Source organism: Callionymus lyra, chromosome 2, assembly GCF_982586985.1.
Source record: "Callionymus lyra chromosome 2, fCalLyr1.hap1.1, whole genome shotgun sequence".
Taxonomy (NCBI): Eukaryota; Metazoa; Chordata; class Actinopteri; order Syngnathiformes; family Callionymidae; genus Callionymus; species Callionymus lyra.
In genome coordinates, this window is record NC_141819.1 from 6,325,109 (window position 1) to 6,342,013 (window position 16,905).

Here is a 16,905-nt window from a genome sequence, read left to right on the forward strand (position 1 = left end):
TAATGCAGCATCTGTAAAAAAAAAAAAAAATGATTTAAACATTTATTTCAGCAACTCAGTCCAATTTTGTAACACTTCAACTTTATTTCATCTTCAAACAGTCCAGGTCTGAGTAATACCAGATATTTAACACCCATTTAAAATATAAAACCCAACCGTTAATCTTGTACATTTACTCTGTCGCTAACACACAAAGAAAAGTAACACGGGAAGACAACAGGGAGTCCTCGCTGGTTTTGTAAGTCAGCAGACGTTGGAACTTCCAGCAGGAGGAAGGAAGAAAGAAAGACAAACCTCATTTGTTCGCCACACATTAAACACCGCCGACTCAAATGACTTTCACAGAATAACCCAAAGCGTCATGACTACCTGCCGTACGCCGAGGAGTGACACCATGTGCGGCGTTTTTGCAGGCAGGTGTGGTTACAGTTTCACCTTAATGTCAGGACTCTGAGTATGAAGATGTTTGCGATGTTCTAGCTTAGCTAGCGTCAACAGGTTTCCTGTGTATTCCGACTGTATTCAGCAAACACATTGCGCCAACAGGGGGAGACACTTGATAATGATATGAGCAGCTTCTTATGGATTTTGAACAGCCTCCAGATATCGACTCTGCACTAAACGATAACGGACATTTAACGGCGATGCTCTAAGGCACAATGTCATTCGTGTTTGAGATGGAGAAGTATCCATTGATTACTTGTGGTCTTCAAGACCTAACTTAACAGACAGCCAAGTCAAACCTAACTGACATAGTTTGCAATTTTTCTTCGATGTTCTTCCTGAAATGTTTGCATTAAATAACAAAGTCACGTTTGGAAATCTCAACATTAGTTAAGACTAGGTCACTCCATAACCCGATGCTCCTTTGAACAAATCTCGAAAAGGAGATGTCCTGACGACTATAGTTTCTGCCAAACCTAAAAATGAAACAGAAACAATAGCCAGACATTTTAAATCTCATCATTAACTCAACGTGTCATAACTAATGATTTGGGGAAATATCTTATGGATTTAAAGCATTATTGGAGAACCTTAATCCTTCATATGTAATATTGTGAGCCTCTACCTTCCTAATGTTGTATTTCATTTCGTGAATTAATTATTCAAAAAGAAACTTTGCATCTTAGAATTTGTCCTGCAAATTTAGCACTGAATACATTTTCTACGGGTTGAAAGAGTTTTCGATCAAGACGAACACAACTTGGGAGTCCAGAGGGAAAGGTGAACCACCAACACCACGAATCTAAAAGAATATTGCTTTTAAACCCTTTACCTTGCTTGTCTCAATTCATGATGTCATTCGACGAACGGATGTAGATTAAATTCATGACGAGGTTAAAAACTTGTGCTCTTCCAAGCAGCTGGTTTCCATGGTAACAACGATCCAAACATGTGAAACAGTCAATGTACAGTTTTTGAAACCCAAATCCAAAAAAGTACCCGCTCCGAGCGTGTCCATGTCGTGACTCCTTGCTCAAAGGCAACCGACAGAAAGGCCTCCAAATGAAAGAGGGAGTGAGGGAAGCGGAAGGAGGGGAGTGTCTCTAGCGTTTAGTGTGTTCACTTGAGGTCCAGCAACATGGAGGCTGGGTTCTCCAGGTACTCCTTCCACAGGTTAGAGAAGCGACACATTGTTGCACCGTCAATGATGCGGTGATCAGCTGACCAGCTGACATTCATGATGTGGGCGCGGGTCACCTGACCGCTGGCGTCGAACCTCGGGAGAATCTGGAAGAAGATTAGAAATAAATGTAAAGTCTAATGTCGTATAAATAAAACCTATCGTTATTCATGTATTGTTTTGATTTCACCTTCATCTTGTGAGAGTCTTTCTTGCCCCACAACTACTTAAAGTCATAAATGTTTAAATATATTATCTTTCTTGAAGTAACGAAAGGAAAATAAATGAGTGAATGTTCCTTGTATTACTGTATAATATAATCATTAAACACATCTCAATGTTAACGTCAAAAATCTAAATATAAAATATTTACATATTTGATTCTATTCATTATTATAATTTTAATATTTGAATGTAGTAACATAGTAACAATGAAACAATATAATTACAATAATATTTTTGCTTATAAGACATTTTTATTCCTGGAGACTTTTCCTTGATTTTCTGAGACTCCCTTGTTTGTCTCTGTGTTATCTTGATCTTTAAAGTATATATTTTATTGAGTATCGTTTTGATTGTTTCAGCGCTTTGTGACCCTGGTATCGAAAAACTCAACAGTGTACTAAAATATAATATTTTATACCATTTAATCTTCATTCAAATTATGTTCTCATATTTTTAATCTTGTTCTTTTTAGTCTGTTGCTTTTATGGCCCCTATAAACAGTCAACTAATATAATAATAATAATAATAATATAAAGTGATTCTTTGTAAGTAAGTAAGTAATATTTATTTATATAGCGCTTTTCCAGACCAGGGTCACAAAGCTCTTAAACAATCAAAACAATACTCAAAAAAGTATGTACTTGAACTGTTATTGACCTATGCTGTTGTAAAGGAAAAGAAAAAACATTCTAAATTATGTGGAAAATTCTATGAATATTACTTTAATTCATGTGAGAAAATACAGAGAAAACACTTATATTGTAATTTCTGGGATAAGTCAATAAAAAAAAATCTCACCTGTATTTTTCCTAAAGCTCCAATAGCGACCTCTGGTGGAAGGATGACAGGTTTGGCGTATGTGCCGCCGATCTGGTTGGTAAAATGAACGGTCACTAAACAGGCCATGTAGGTTCAGACTTCAGGTTCTGGACTCACAGATCCGATGTTGGACAAGGTGAAGGTCCCTCCGGTCATGTCAGAGGTTCCCAGCTGTCCAGCGTTGCCCAGCGACTGCAGGCGGTTCAGCTCCTGAGCGATGTCGAACACACTCAGCAGTTGCACATTCTTCACATTGGGAACCAGCAGACCCTGACTGGTGTCCATCGCCAGGCCGATGTTGTGGGAGGCCTGAGGACAGGTCAAATGACATCAGTGTTCCGAGTGGTTCATATCCTCGGGAAGCAACCGTCTACAATGCTACTGTCCGACGAAGGTCACCTTGTAGGTGATGTTCTGACAGGCTTCATCCAGGGAGGAGTTGAGGATGGGGAAGTGCAGCAGTCCGAGGGAAGCAGCCTGACACCGAGAGAGACACTTGTTCATGAGGACTGTAACAATCTCAAGACAGTATTCAGACTTCTGCTCCGGTACCTTGATGAAGAAAGGCATGTAGCTCAGTTTGACCCCTCGACTCACAGAGATGGATTTGAGTTCCGACCTCAGAGCCACCAGGCGGCTCAGGTCCACCTCGTCACAGTAACCGAAGTGAGGGATCTTCAGAGCGGCCGTCATGGTCTTCACCATGGCCTTGTGGAAGCCTGGAGTGGAGAGGACAGTTATTGAGGCGTGATTCAAGACGTTCATTACAGAACTGTGGTGACACCGAGGGTCACCTTTGAGGGGCTCCGTCACGTCTTTCCCAGTGAACACGGGTCGAGGCACGGCGGGTGGAGGTTTGGAGGCGGCCGGAGTCGCGACCGGTTTGGTTGCGGCGACTGCTGCAGAGGGACCTGGAGTGTGGATCTCCTGGAAAGGAGCTGTAGGCAAGATGGCCCCCGTTTGCTTAGCTAAGAAGTTTAGGATGTCCTCTTTGAGGATGCGTCCGTCTCTGCCCGTCCCAACAACCTCGCTGAGCTTTATCTGCGAGTGGGAGACAAAAAATGTTATACTTTGAAAGGATGCCTTTGACTACGTTTTGCCTCAAAATTATCTTTTGCAACCAAATCTGGAGTTTTTCTAGCCTGGGTGCCATCCTATTTCTACTGGGGGCTCCTACACTCGCTACCTAAAAAAAAAAAATAGTCTGGGATCACTTGACCCGGTTCCGTTTGGAATTCGAAATCAGGTAATGAAGGCATCACGTGGTGCAAGCTTGAATGACCCCTGCATGACCCTTCCATACCACGATCCAATCAGATCGCCTTATTATTCACGTGACCGTGTTGTTGTGTTGAGCTTAGAAATGTGCCGCGAGGGCGAGAACGTCTTTCCCGGTAAGAAAAGCTTCCAGTGCCTCATGTTGCTCACGGGTTCAGCTCTGAACGTCTGCATCAAGAACAGACGATCTGTTCGATCAAGATGCTAGTATCACTAGCGCCGGCTATGTTGATGACGACGTGAAGCCCTGACGATGGGGCGGAGATAGCGGGGACCAATCAGCGCGCTTCGTCCACAGTTGGGACGAATTTCCGAATTCCAAACGGAAGCGGGTCAAGCGATCCCAGACTGTTTTTTTTTAGGGTAGAGAGTGTAGGAGCCCCCGGTAGAAACAGGATGACACCCAGGCTAGAGCGCTTCTGTAGCTACACAAAATTATCTTCATGACAACATATTCGGAGGAAATGGTCATAATGCACACAAGAACATAGAAGATTCTGAAACTTTCCAAACTGGTGCTGGTTAGGAGATAAAAACTCACATTATTTTCCATAGCGAGCCGCCTCACAGCAGGCGTGGCTTGCGTCTTGTGACCTTTGATCTCCTGGTGGGTGTGTTCTTCTCGAGCCATCGCTGGCGTCTCCACGATATCCTCCTCTTGGATCACCTCTGGCAAAAACCCACGTCAATACTGTCTTCATCCATTGGTCTCAGGGTTAAGTTTGCATGGTTTTCCCCTCCTCACCTGGACTGGCCTCCGTTTCAATGTCCACCAGGGGTTTCCCCACCAGAGCCGTCGCGTCCACGTCATGGTAGAGTTTTCGTATGACCCCGTCATAGCGGCTGGTGATGGTGACCGAGGCTTTGTCGCTCTGGACCTCACAGATGCTGTCGAACTGGGAAACTTTGTCTCCTTCTTTCACGTACCTTTAGAGAAATATATTTACATGATAATGTTAAATAGAAGTGAAATATTTTCTTTTCAATCCCAGATACTTCATTAAAGGTCAACTTATGTCCTGGCGTGTTGTAAACGTTCCTCTTCCTCTTCAAGTTCCTCATCATGACCATGTTTTCAACTCGTTATTCTATAAGTTTTCTCTGAAATCTGGGCGAACGAGAGGTTACGAGAGTCCATTGTGATGTAATAACGGCTTCACTCCTCCAGCCAGCTGTAATCACGCCCCGCTTTGTTTATACAACGAGTCCCTTGGAGGCGGAGACTTCCGGGATTGCCGACAAGCGGTGACAAACCTCCATGCTTGACCAATCACATAAGAGTGGGTGTGGTTATGGTCAACAAGAGAGTTTTTTAGTGGGCGGAGCTTAAAAACATTTTCTAATGTCAATATTTCAATGAAGAGAGAGCTTAGATACCTACCACTCCTTGACTGTCACCTCCATGATTCCCTCGCCGATGTCCGACAGCTTGAACTGCATGATGGGTCCATGATACACTGGCGGTCCGATTTTAAATAGAAATACAACAATTATAAACATTACCATGCCTTGTTGGCCAATGACAAGACTCAATGTCAGGAAGAGCAGCTTCAGAAAGTGAAGGGAAGTCTAGCAAAGCATCACAACCTTGTCTGGGAAGATGTTTCGCAATTATATTCTAGCACGTCCTAGCGAAGCTGGTCATAATTCTTTAAAACGGTTCCCATTAGAGCTTGACTAATGGACCTGAATAACCACAGTAACGGAAGAAAAAAGTGGTGCCAAAGGCGGTAATGGCGGAAATACGTTTTAAGACTGGAGGGTTCAGACGCTCACCTACACCGGTGTGCAGCCCTCTGCTGCTCAACACCTGTAGGTTCAAGTCTCGGCGTAGAACCAACGACTGCAGACTTCTGTGACTCCTCCCGTTGCTGGAGGTCGGCAGTCGGAGACCTCTGCGTCTGTACTGCTGACTCAGCTGGAATGTTAGTGGAAATAAACAAACGCATGAACCGACTGATAAAAACACATTTAGGATAAAGTTTGCTTTGGCATGTTGAAACATTCATGAGTAGAAGTTAAGATCAACAATCGCGATATTTTACAAGCCACAGACGTTATGTATCACTTATTTTTTACAATGTTTTCCTTTTTACCATCGCTGCTACTCTCTCACAGTTGTTTACAACCTGCCTGCACTCTCTTCTTCGCCACCTACACCACTGTAGGTATGTCAGTCAGTCTCTCTGGAGGATGGATCCCAAATATTTGAATTGATTCCATTACCTCAACTCAGTGCATCTTCATGCCCTTTTCCATCCTTACTCTCATTCATATATACAGTACGAATTAATACCTTCTTTTTTTTTACTTTTAATATAAGTAGGATTAGGTCATTCGACTACTGCAAGCTTGTGTTATACTTTTGTAGATTGGTAAAAATGCAAAACAACACTTCCGCATCACCTTCACACTATATAATATGCGTTATTTAGAACGAAGAACAAAATAAACGTGTCAATTCAACTCCGTTCTGTTTATTTTGTGTCACTTTTAAAGAGCTCATTTTGAGACGACAATAAATGCACTTGCCATGATTAAACCTCAGCTGAAGCTGTTGACAATGCACTAAGCATGTTGTCATTTTTTTTTTCAATTGCGTTTTCTTTTAAATAAGCGTTTAAATAAGAAGTTCCGGCTAACAAGCTAAGCTAACAAGACTAGCAAGACAAGAAGGTCAGCGGTTTGCAGCGAGTACAAGAGCAACAAACCAACTGGAAATGGAAACAAACGCATTAAATGATATTTTAGAATAGTAGAAGTGTATGTATTCGTACCAGTCGTCTGAACAGTGCGAAGGAGCCTCTGGTCACAGCCGCCATCTTTCCACAAGGGTCTCACTGACACGTCACACGCACGCCCCTGAGAACGAGCCAATCAGGAGACGTTAAATCTGCGAGGCAGGAAGAGGGCAGCGAGTTCAACACAACTTTTTTTTTAAATCTATTAAATAGTTTTATAAATAAATAAGAATAAATTGTATTTAGTTTTTTAATTCGTTTAAAAGAAGGCTCCTTAATTTTTTTATACTGTAAAAATATTTTTAATTTTCGATTGGGTTCTTTTTTATTTTACCATTAATACATCGAATTTACATTATGTTGGTTCGTGTTTTGTGATAAACTGTGTGTTTGTCTGTTTTGATTCTTGTTGGCAGTATTTTAATTGTTTTCCTGTGTGTGTGTGTATGTGTAAATTCATGAATATCACTTAAAAGGAATGATCATTTTTTTATTTATTTATCTCATCCATACTTGGGTCTTACTTACATACTTACTTGATTACAAGACGCCACAACCATCACAACTGGCCACTTGCCTTCCCAAGTCTATAACCTTAAAAATGAATTGAATCTCAACTAAATGCAGAGCAAACGGTTATCTTGTGGTTCCTGTGCATTTGTATCTTGTTCTTTGGGAGTTAACCTGAAGCTTTTGACCGAAGGTGAGAATATAAAATGACAATTTGGTAGAAGGGCTTCACTACCAGAACCAATCCAGCTGTCAATCTCCCCATCCTCCCGTCACTATAATGTAACTAATGTAATGTAATGTAATATAAATGTAACATTTAGGAAAATGTTGTCGGAACATGATCTGAAGCTTGTAATCCATGCGTTTGTGTCTTCTCGCCTGGACTGTTGTAACAGTTTATTTTCATGTCTTAACAAGAAGGATTTGTCTCGCCTGCAGATGATTCCGATCCTTAAAACACTTCACTGGCTTCCAGTTTCTTTCAGGATCAACTTTAAAATTCTGGTTCTTACTTTCAGTTCTATTCATGGTCAGACCTTCCATCACTGATCTGATCCAGACTTGCACCCCAGCTCGGGCTCTGAGGTCTGTGGATCAGAATCTACTTATGGTTCCACGCACACGGCTCAGGACCAGAGGAGAGAAATCCTTCCAGACTGTTGCTCCTAAGCTTTGGAACGATCTTTCTCTCTCTTTTCGCTTGATGGATCTACTGACTCCTTTAAGAAACATCTTAAGACGTTTTTATTTGTTCAGGCTTTTCCTTGATTTTCTGGAACTCCTGTTGTGTTATCAGTTTTATCTTGACCTCTAAAGTATATACTTTATTGAATATTGTTTTGATTGTTTAAGCGCTTTGTGACCCTGGTCTGGAAAAGCGCTATACAAATAAAAATTACTTACTTACTTACTTTTGACCGAAGGTGAGAATAGAAAATGACAATTTGGTAGAAGGGTTTCACTACCAGAGCCAATCCAGCTGTCAATCTCCCCATCCTCCCGTCACTACTGAACAATACCCCACATTTGTCGAGTTACTTGAACTCTTCTACTCTACGTCTTCGTTTTTTCTTCTTCTTCTCATTAGTCAATGACGTTGCACCTTCACGCCACGTACTGTTTATTATTATTTGATTTCTTCTTTATTGTGCATTTTCTACTGATCTACTACTGATTTAAAACAATAAAATTGTAAAAACAACTTCCGGTCGGTGCTGCGTCAACGTCTCACGCCCCCCCTCGTCATGATGCGCAAATGATTCAACGAAATTCAATGAAAGTGACTCCCTAGACATCAACAACGATAAAGGAATTAACGAATAACACTTGGTCGCTTTGTTTAAAATGGCTCAAGGATGTATAGCCTGCGTTTTATTTTGAAGCCAAGCGGAAGTAGCGTTCGTCGTGGCCGCGACTTCTTGACGAGAAGAGAAGTTCGCGGCGAAGAAGTGACAACAAAGTACCGGCGGCAGCAGCAGAGAGAGCGGATCCTCCGAGCGCACAGAGTTTGTATTTACCGCCCCGTGAGAACATGGAGTCTGCGCCCCTGGAGCTGGACGGCAGTGTGATGGAGGGAGTGAGTATTGAGCCAGCAGGCGCTGAAATGAGGGAGTCGTTTGTGCGCGGTCCGCCGCTGCTAACATGCTAACTGGATGCTAAAAGTAGCAGCGGGTCCTCGGCTCACTCTCACCGGCTCTAAGCGTGTCTCTGTGCGGTGGTTGTGTGCAGGGAGGACAGATACTGCGGTTGTCTGCTGCCCTGAGCTGCGTCACCGGGACTCCTGTGAAAATCTCCAAAATCCGAGCCGGCAGAAGCACGCCCGGGCTCAGGTGAGTCAGCAGCTAGCCGGCTAGCGTTAGCCTTTTCTTTAAAGTTGGTCATGAAAACATATCGAGCTTTTATTGTCTAAAGAAGCTCCATCAAACCATCGGTTCTTTAAAACATGTTGAATCAGAAAATATGTCTGGATTTCAGGATTCGAACGCCCATATCGATTATTTAAAAAAGAGACTTAGAAAGATTTATTTTTTTCATTTTCTTCCTATCGACTTAGGTTTTATTTGAAAGTGAATAAATTAATACATTACTAACAAATATATCCACGCTTAAATGTGATAATACACGTAAGAAAAATGTTTATCAGTAGACAAAATAAAATATTTAAATTAATATTTAAGGTACGATTGATCTAAATAAAAGTGTCCCATCTCAAAATCTCTGACATCAACATTATTTTGCTAAAAAAAATATGATGGAGTTTTCATTTAAAAAAACTATAGTCATGTTTAAATATATCAACAGTGAAAATAAAATGGTTTCTCCTTTTTTTAATGTACATTAGATCTAAATTCTCTATAAATAAAAGTGCATCAGAATTCCCGACTGAGTACTAAACCAACCAATAATAACTCGACACTCGTCGACACATTTGTTGCTTCACAATTACTAAAGTTATTATGGTTTTGTGGATGGATGGATAGTTTCTCCGTAGAGAAAATCACTTCATATTTTCTCTTCTTCATATATCATGTTTCACAGACAATGTTAAACATACATTTCCATTGAACAAAACAATTGTTGGTGGATCGACTGTAATTATTCCCAGGGCCATTAATAATCATTATTTCTTTTATAGAATAACAATGGATGTGCAATCGATTTTGATATTGTGTGATGTGCATCTAATAAAATCACTGATATGAAAATGCAGAGATGAGAGGAATGTCCATTGTGATCATTTATTAGTTACATTGGTGGCTTTTTTTCTAATGAAAAAACAAACAGACATTCAATGACTTTTTTCTTCAGGCCTCAGCACTTGAGCGGCTTGCAGCTGGTCTCAGATCTGTGTAGTGGAAGCCTGCAGGGAGCCACCATTGGCTCCACAGACATCAGCCTGGCGCCAGGAAAGATTCTGGCGGGCAACCACACGGCCGACACTCAGACAGCAGGGTGAGACACTTTGAATACGATTGTTTATCAGATCTTTTTCAAATATTTCCATTTGTAATTGACTCTTAAATATTTGCTTTTTGTGTCAGGAGTGTGTGTCTGCTGCTGCAGGCTGCTCTGCCCTGCGCTCTGTTTGCCGACGCCGCCTCACAGCTCTGCCTTAAGGGAGGAACTAATGCAGAAATGGCTCCTCAGATCGACTACACTGTGAAGGTCTGAATCTCAGGATCAATCCACTGATTTATTGTACATTTTACTAGTAGCTCGGCTGCTCGCTCTACTGCAGGCTTCGAATTTAAACTTTTTAGGGTCAAGGCAACGGGGGAATCACGGTACAAAAACAAAAGTTATTTTATTTACAAAGCCGTCATATCATATTTCATTACATCATGGTAACGTTTGCGACGTTTAGCGAGTGCTCATGGGAAATGTAGTCTCCCGTCGGGCTAAACACTACCGCTTTAGTCCACTGGTTCGCTCGACTAAAAATCGCATAGAGCTGCTTTAACACCAACTGAAAACCACAATAAAGTAAAATGGCAGCTTCAATATATAATCATATATTTGACTTGCAACAAATAATGCAATAACATTTTTAATTAATTCACTAGGGTTTGACATAATTTCATTTTATCATATCAGCTATGCATTAACATCTTGTGCTTCTACTGCTAGTAATTTCATTATTTATAACAAATATGTAATACAACAAAAATTCACCAACTTAAATGAAAGATGTGAATCAATAAGCACCTGGCATACATGTTCAGGTAGTGAGAATTACAAGAACATGATTATAAAATGACTGGATTTTATGTAAAAGTCAAATGAGTAATGAGATTTCAGGAACTGGCGAGTTTCGCGGGCAAATGAACCACTTAATACTTTAAGCACTGATTTAAACTATGAAATAAACTTAAAAAAAAGGTTGTGTATTTTGCTACATTTTTCCCCAACAGCCTCTTATTCCTTGTCTTTCCTTTTTTTCCACCCTTTCCTTGCTTTGCATTTAAAAAGTTCTCTGCCTGACCAAAATTCACCTCCTTGGAGACGCTGATGTAACGAGTGCATCACTCAGCACTGCTGTTTCCGTCGTCGGCTAACCTTTGACACAAGCTTCCAAAATGGCCGCGCCCATGTTGTTTACCTTTTACTGTTGGATGTTGAACAGGTTAAAATGTTAAATAACAGTCGAGTCAGGACGATTTTATTTTAATTCATACCAGTATTTAAAAGCCAAGGGTGGTCCCGGCAATTTTTCATTTAACATTACAGCAAGTGTGGAGGACGGTCACGGCAAGTGCCGCGGTGAAACTCGAACCCTGCTACTGTATTAAGGTGTCTCTAGATTATTACCTGTGAAAACGTGACGAGTCAGTCACAAATAACCTTTCCTTTACTTACTTACAGGACAAGTCTAATTAAACAATGTTGTTGAATCTTCTTCAGGTCTTCAAACCCATTGTGGAGAAATTCGGCTTTAACTTCAACTGTGACATCAAAATGAAGTCAGTAAGTCATAATCCTGTTTGCCACTTAGCATTCTGACGAGTGTTTCCCGCGTCAGGGGGTTCTACCCCAAGGGTGGCGGCGAAGTGATAGTGACGGTGAATCCGGTCAAGGAGCTGCTGCCCGTCATCCTGACCGAGAGAGGAAACATCACCAAGATCCACGGCCGAGCGTTCGTGGCTGGAGTTCTGCCTTATAAGGTGCGGTCGACCCCCAAACCGCTCCAAGGCGCCTCCTCTGGGTTTGATAATAATCGTTTGTGTCCAGCTGGCGAAAGATATGTCTGCTGCTGCTGTTCGGACCATCAGGAGGGAAATTAAAGATCTCTACATCAATATCCAGGCGACGCAGGAGAAGGAGAAAGCCACTGGGAATGGCAATGGGATCTTGTAAGCCCCGCCCACCTCGACAATTGTTATTTCTTCTACATGTTTGGATTCTACAGATGATGTTTAAATTCTGTTTAAGCTTACATGTTTGGTTTGGTTCTTTACTTAAAGTATTTGTTTTTAAGTGTCTTTTTGGACGAAGATGAAGACGAAGACATCTGAGCTCCAGTCGCTACATTAAAATGAACAAACTCCTTTGTCTATAACTCTAAAAAAGAACAGATTACTCTGAAAAGAATCCAACGTTAGTTGACATGAGAGTGAGTAGAAAATGAGTGACGTTTGAATTTTAGTTGAACTATCAGTTTAAAGGAATAATAATAAAATCTAATTCTCAGACTTTCAAATCGGCTCATAGTGAAACCGCTAATTACATTCGTATGTGTTCACAGAATCATTGCAGAGTCTTCTACAGGATGCATCTTTGCTGGTTCAGCACTTGGGAAGAAAGGTGAGTACGTATATGAGCCACTAGGGGGCAGAAGCGACCACCATAAGGACGTGTGTTTGTGTTCATTGTGGCTCTGACATGCTAATGCTGTGCGTGTTTCAGGTGTGTATGCAGATAAGATTGGAATTGAAGCTGCTGAGATGTTGCTGAGGAACGTTCGCCAAAACGGTTGTGTGGACGAGTTCCTGCAGGATCAGGTGAGACGACTTGAATGCTGAAATTGTAAGCGACCAGTACAACTGCCATGTACTGCCGTGGATCCATCATTTGAAAATGCTTCTAAGACAAAGATGTTGTGCAACTGTGATGTGTTTTAAGTATGTCTTACACTTTTAAGAATGAGCTTCAGTTTCTTACAGTTTACTTTGAAATTTGGATATTTGTTCAGTCTCGATCGTTATAATTATACTTATTTATTTAATAATGGATTCTTCGCCCATTAATGTGTTAATTTTTAAAAATCAGTAGAATCAAACAGCACTTCCTGTTTCTTTTAAATAAGCAGAAATAAGTGTCGGTGAACTTCTTATCTTTTCATCTATCTGTTATAAATATATATTTTATTTCTTCTGTTAATTGTGAAGTTAAAAATATATATTTTATTTCTTCTGTTAATTGTGAAGTTAAAAATATATATTTTATTTCTTCTGTTAGTTGTGAAGTTAAAAATATATATTTTATTTCTTCTGTTTGTTGTGAAGTTAAAAATATATATTTTATTTCTTCTGTTAATTGTGAAGTTAAAAATATATATTTTATTTCTTCTGTTAGTTGTGAAGTTAAAAATATATATTTTATTTCTTCTGTTTGTAGTGAAGTTAAAAATATATATTTTTATCTCTTCTGTTAGTTCTAAAGTAAACAAATTATTTTATTTTATTCTGTTGTGAAGTTAAAAATGTATATTTTATTTCTTGTGTTAGTTGTGAAGTTAAAAATATATATTTATTTTATTTCTTCATTTAGTTGTGAAGTTTAAAATATATATTTTATTTCTTCTGTTTGTAGTGAAGTTACATTTTTTTTTCTTCTGTTTGTAGTGAAGTTAAAACATTTGTTTTCTTATATTAGTTGTGAAGTTAAAATATATAGTTTCTTTTCTATTAGTTGTGAAGTTAAAAATATATATTTTTATCTCTTCTGTTAGTTGTGAAGTAAACAAATTATTTTATTCTTAATTTTTAGCATCCTTGAATTCAAACAAACTCTACACATGTTCAGGAACAAGTGTAGATTTTCTTCTTGAATACTGACGAATGACAAAGTCCCACAAATCTCCCGCCGCCTACGTTTAAACACCAATTCATTCTTCTCACGCGTCATGAAAGAGATCCTCTGTTTTTGGAACTAAAGCTTCACATTCCACGCCTTGGACTTGCACTGTTTATAGACCACAGGAGAACAAAATGAATAACATAATGAGCAAAATTAAATCCACAATCGGTCTTCAAAAATTCATATTTCCACTGCTACTTGTAGAGAGAGATGAAATGCTGATGTAAGAGACATGTTTACTGTATATGATTCTTTCTTAATATCTGGAATCTCCACCTCTAGGACAATCCACAGATGATAGATGCCAAAACATGTGGCACACAATAATGTGTAGGAAAAATGTGTCTTTATTTTTAGATTTTTGTACAAGTCATCTGGAACGTAAGAATATATTATCTATAACATATCCAGTTTGTTATCTAAAGAAAAGAAAAAATAGCAAAACTATTAAAGTGTTTGTAAATGACAAAAACAGAATGGATTGTCAGAAATGCACCTGAGGGTCACACAGGGGTCACAGGTATATGTATCAACCTGAGATACGACGATTAAACAAATGTTCAGACTCCAACTCAACTGAAAAAGGCACATGAATCTTTGAATAAACACTTCTCACATGCCTGGGTTTTCTTTTCAATACTACATTATTTGACTAGATTCTCTATCGTCCATTTGCCGTCGTCGATTCTTGGATCGACGCGTAATGTCTGTGACCCAGTGACGTGTTTCTAATCAAGAAACCGGACTGTTAACGGTTTGATTCTGAACCATTTTAAAGTTTAAAAACAAGGAATCGGTGAAAGAGTCGGTTGTTCCATCCGTTGATAACTCTTTAAATGTTCTCGCTCACTCTCCCATAACTTCTGTATCTCAGCTCATCATCTTCATGGCTCTGGCCAAGGGAACCTCTCGGATCCGGACCGGCCCCGTGACACTGCACACGCAGACGGCCATCCACATGGCAGAACAGCTGACTCAGGTATGAAACTGTTTACCTGAGATAATCATGTTATAGTGTCAACACAAACGGACAGAGATGAGTTTTTTTTTTTTTTTCCCCCCGTTTCATTTCAGGCGAAATTCACGATCACCAAGTCGGAGGACGACGGTGGCGGCAACCCCACGTTCATGGTGGAATGTCAAGGAGCCGGGGTCACCAACCCTCACCTGTAGACGCTGGCACATATGCATACTATGTAGCTGCTGTAGATCCACTCTGCTTTTGTCTCAGGGTCTTTTCTGTTAGTTGTTAATTCCTTCATTAAATAAATTCCTTCAGTTACCATTGTCTGTGTTCCTTCAGTGTTTTGTCTCCGGTGTGGTATCACCTGGTCCTCCCGAGGTCACGTGTTGCCGGTCTCCTGCGGGCTCTTGTGTTTCCGACCCGGCTCGGCTACATGTTGTCGCAGAAGAGGTGACCTGTTCGTTTCCACGCCCGACTTCCCTCGACCTGTTTCCGTGACATCAGCGGTGTCGTGTGGATCGGACCCTCTAACCTCCTAAACTCACCTGTGACTGGATGTACAGTCGTGTACATCAGTGGATCCTTGTCCATGTATTGAAACCTGAGGGGGGGGGGGTGTAAACTCACACCTGCCTCCCCATCCTGGGAGCAGAAGTAACCGGACCTGAGAGGGGGGGTCACCTGACACCGGCGCGATCGTGGGCCCCAGTCCTGGCACAGTCCGCTCGCCGCCCTGCAAGCATGGCAGACGCCGGGGCCTGGACGATGCAGCAGGAGGGGCCCCGGATCCTACAGGCGCCTTCTTCCCCTGCAGCGGGACCTGCTCCGAACCAAGTGTGGATTTCCTTGATCGCAGGTGAGCGAGACGCCATGACTGGGACTTGGAACCCTTGAGGTATTCTGTTGGGTTTTTGTTTTTTTTGTCTCTAAAAACTGTGACTACACTCGTGTAATGATCTGTCCAACTTTTATTTAGAACCGTTTAGAAACAAAACGTTATTAATTATTATTAATGGAAGGTTTGCCTAAACAGGCCAATTTTGTTGTCTACCTGAATGTGTTAATAAACAACCTGAGAAACGCACGCGCACGCACGCACGCACGCACGCACGCTTGTCGGACCAACTCTAGCCCAGGTTCATGTCTCAACTTCCAAGTCCAGTTGTGAGAGACCAAGAGAATCGTTTTACGTTGATTTGTTTTGTGCTTATTTATATTCATATTTTAATATATATTTTGCAACTCAATTTTCTTTGATTAATGTTTTGGGTTAAACTGTTACAAATTATATTTATATATATATATATATATATATATATTTATATAAAACAATGTTAAAAATACAAATGATTTTCCATTAAATACTGTATATCCAGCTACTCACAATGGTCATCTTATTAAATATATTATGTATATTCTCCGCCGGCCTTGTTTTTTGGACCACGGGAGAAAACTGGATTACCCGGAGAAAACCCAAGATTAAAACCTCAATGTATTATCTGGAGGTTTTGGATCGGTTTATTTATTTCACTAAATACTCTCTCGACTAGATTGAAGCTTTCTTTACAATCCCATGTTTTCAGTTCTTCATAAAACGTTCCTTCCTCTTCAAACCCACAGAATTCTTTTTTCATTAAATTCTTTTTTGTTGTAAATTGTCAGCGACTGTGGACATAAATCTCAATATTCAAAGTGAGATTTTACATTTACAAAGGAAACGGAGAATAATCTCCAAACACAATGAGTACACACACGTGGTCCGGTGAGCATTTCTGATTTAAAATAAGTAAATAATCGTTAATGAAGTTGATGACGAACTGTAGACGGAGAATCTTATAATAATATATAATAATAATATAATAACATTGGACGTCAATGACGTAAACAAGCCCGTGTCTTTGTTGTGTTGAGAGAAAATGGGAGACAACTTTGATAAAAGAGCAGAAATCAATACAATTCTTCCGAACTCGCTGTTACTAAGTCGTTTAAGAAGAAACGACGTGGGTTTAAAATAAATCGTCAAATGATTTAAAAATGTCTATTTTTTTTTTTTTAATTCGCGCTCGTGTTGACGCGGGTCCTAGCCGTCCTTGAACGCACCACTCGTCCGCTCCGCGAGCTGATTGGCTGCAGTCGCTATGGGCGTGGCCCCCGGTCACCATGAC

The 16,905-nt window shown here is 40.4% G+C and overlaps 2 protein-coding genes across 2 annotated transcripts; one reads left to right on the forward strand and one right to left on the reverse strand.

Annotated features, from left to right (window-relative positions):
• Positions 1–29: 29 nt before the first annotated feature.
• dbt (dihydrolipoamide branched chain transacylase E2) lies at positions 30–6,801 on the reverse strand. Its single transcript, XM_087783314.1, has 11 exons — positions 6,724–6,801; positions 5,723–5,864; positions 5,328–5,403; positions 4,692–4,873; positions 4,488–4,615; positions 3,463–3,709; positions 3,221–3,387; positions 3,068–3,145; positions 2,786–2,977; positions 2,648–2,719; positions 30–1,731 (listed from the first exon to the last, which is right to left on the reverse strand). Exons 1-11 carry the CDS (start codon positions 6,766–6,768, stop codon positions 1,564–1,566), a joined length of 1,497 nt encoding a protein of 498 aa, XP_087639440.1. The 5' UTR covers positions 6,769–6,801; the 3' UTR covers positions 30–1,563.
• A 1,817-nt stretch (positions 6,802–8,618) lies between these two features.
• On the forward strand, positions 8,619–15,058 carry rtca (RNA 3'-terminal phosphate cyclase). The gene is made up of 11 exons (XM_087783315.1): positions 8,619–8,776; positions 8,929–9,029; positions 10,009–10,152; positions 10,242–10,365; positions 11,602–11,660; positions 11,720–11,861; positions 11,929–12,050; positions 12,443–12,501; positions 12,604–12,698; positions 14,651–14,755; positions 14,851–15,058. The coding sequence occupies exons 1-11, from the start codon at positions 8,732–8,734 to the stop codon at positions 14,947–14,949; spliced, it is 1,095 nt and encodes a 364-aa protein (XP_087639441.1). The 5' UTR covers positions 8,619–8,731; the 3' UTR covers positions 14,950–15,058.
• Positions 15,059–16,905: the final 1,847 nt, after the last annotated feature.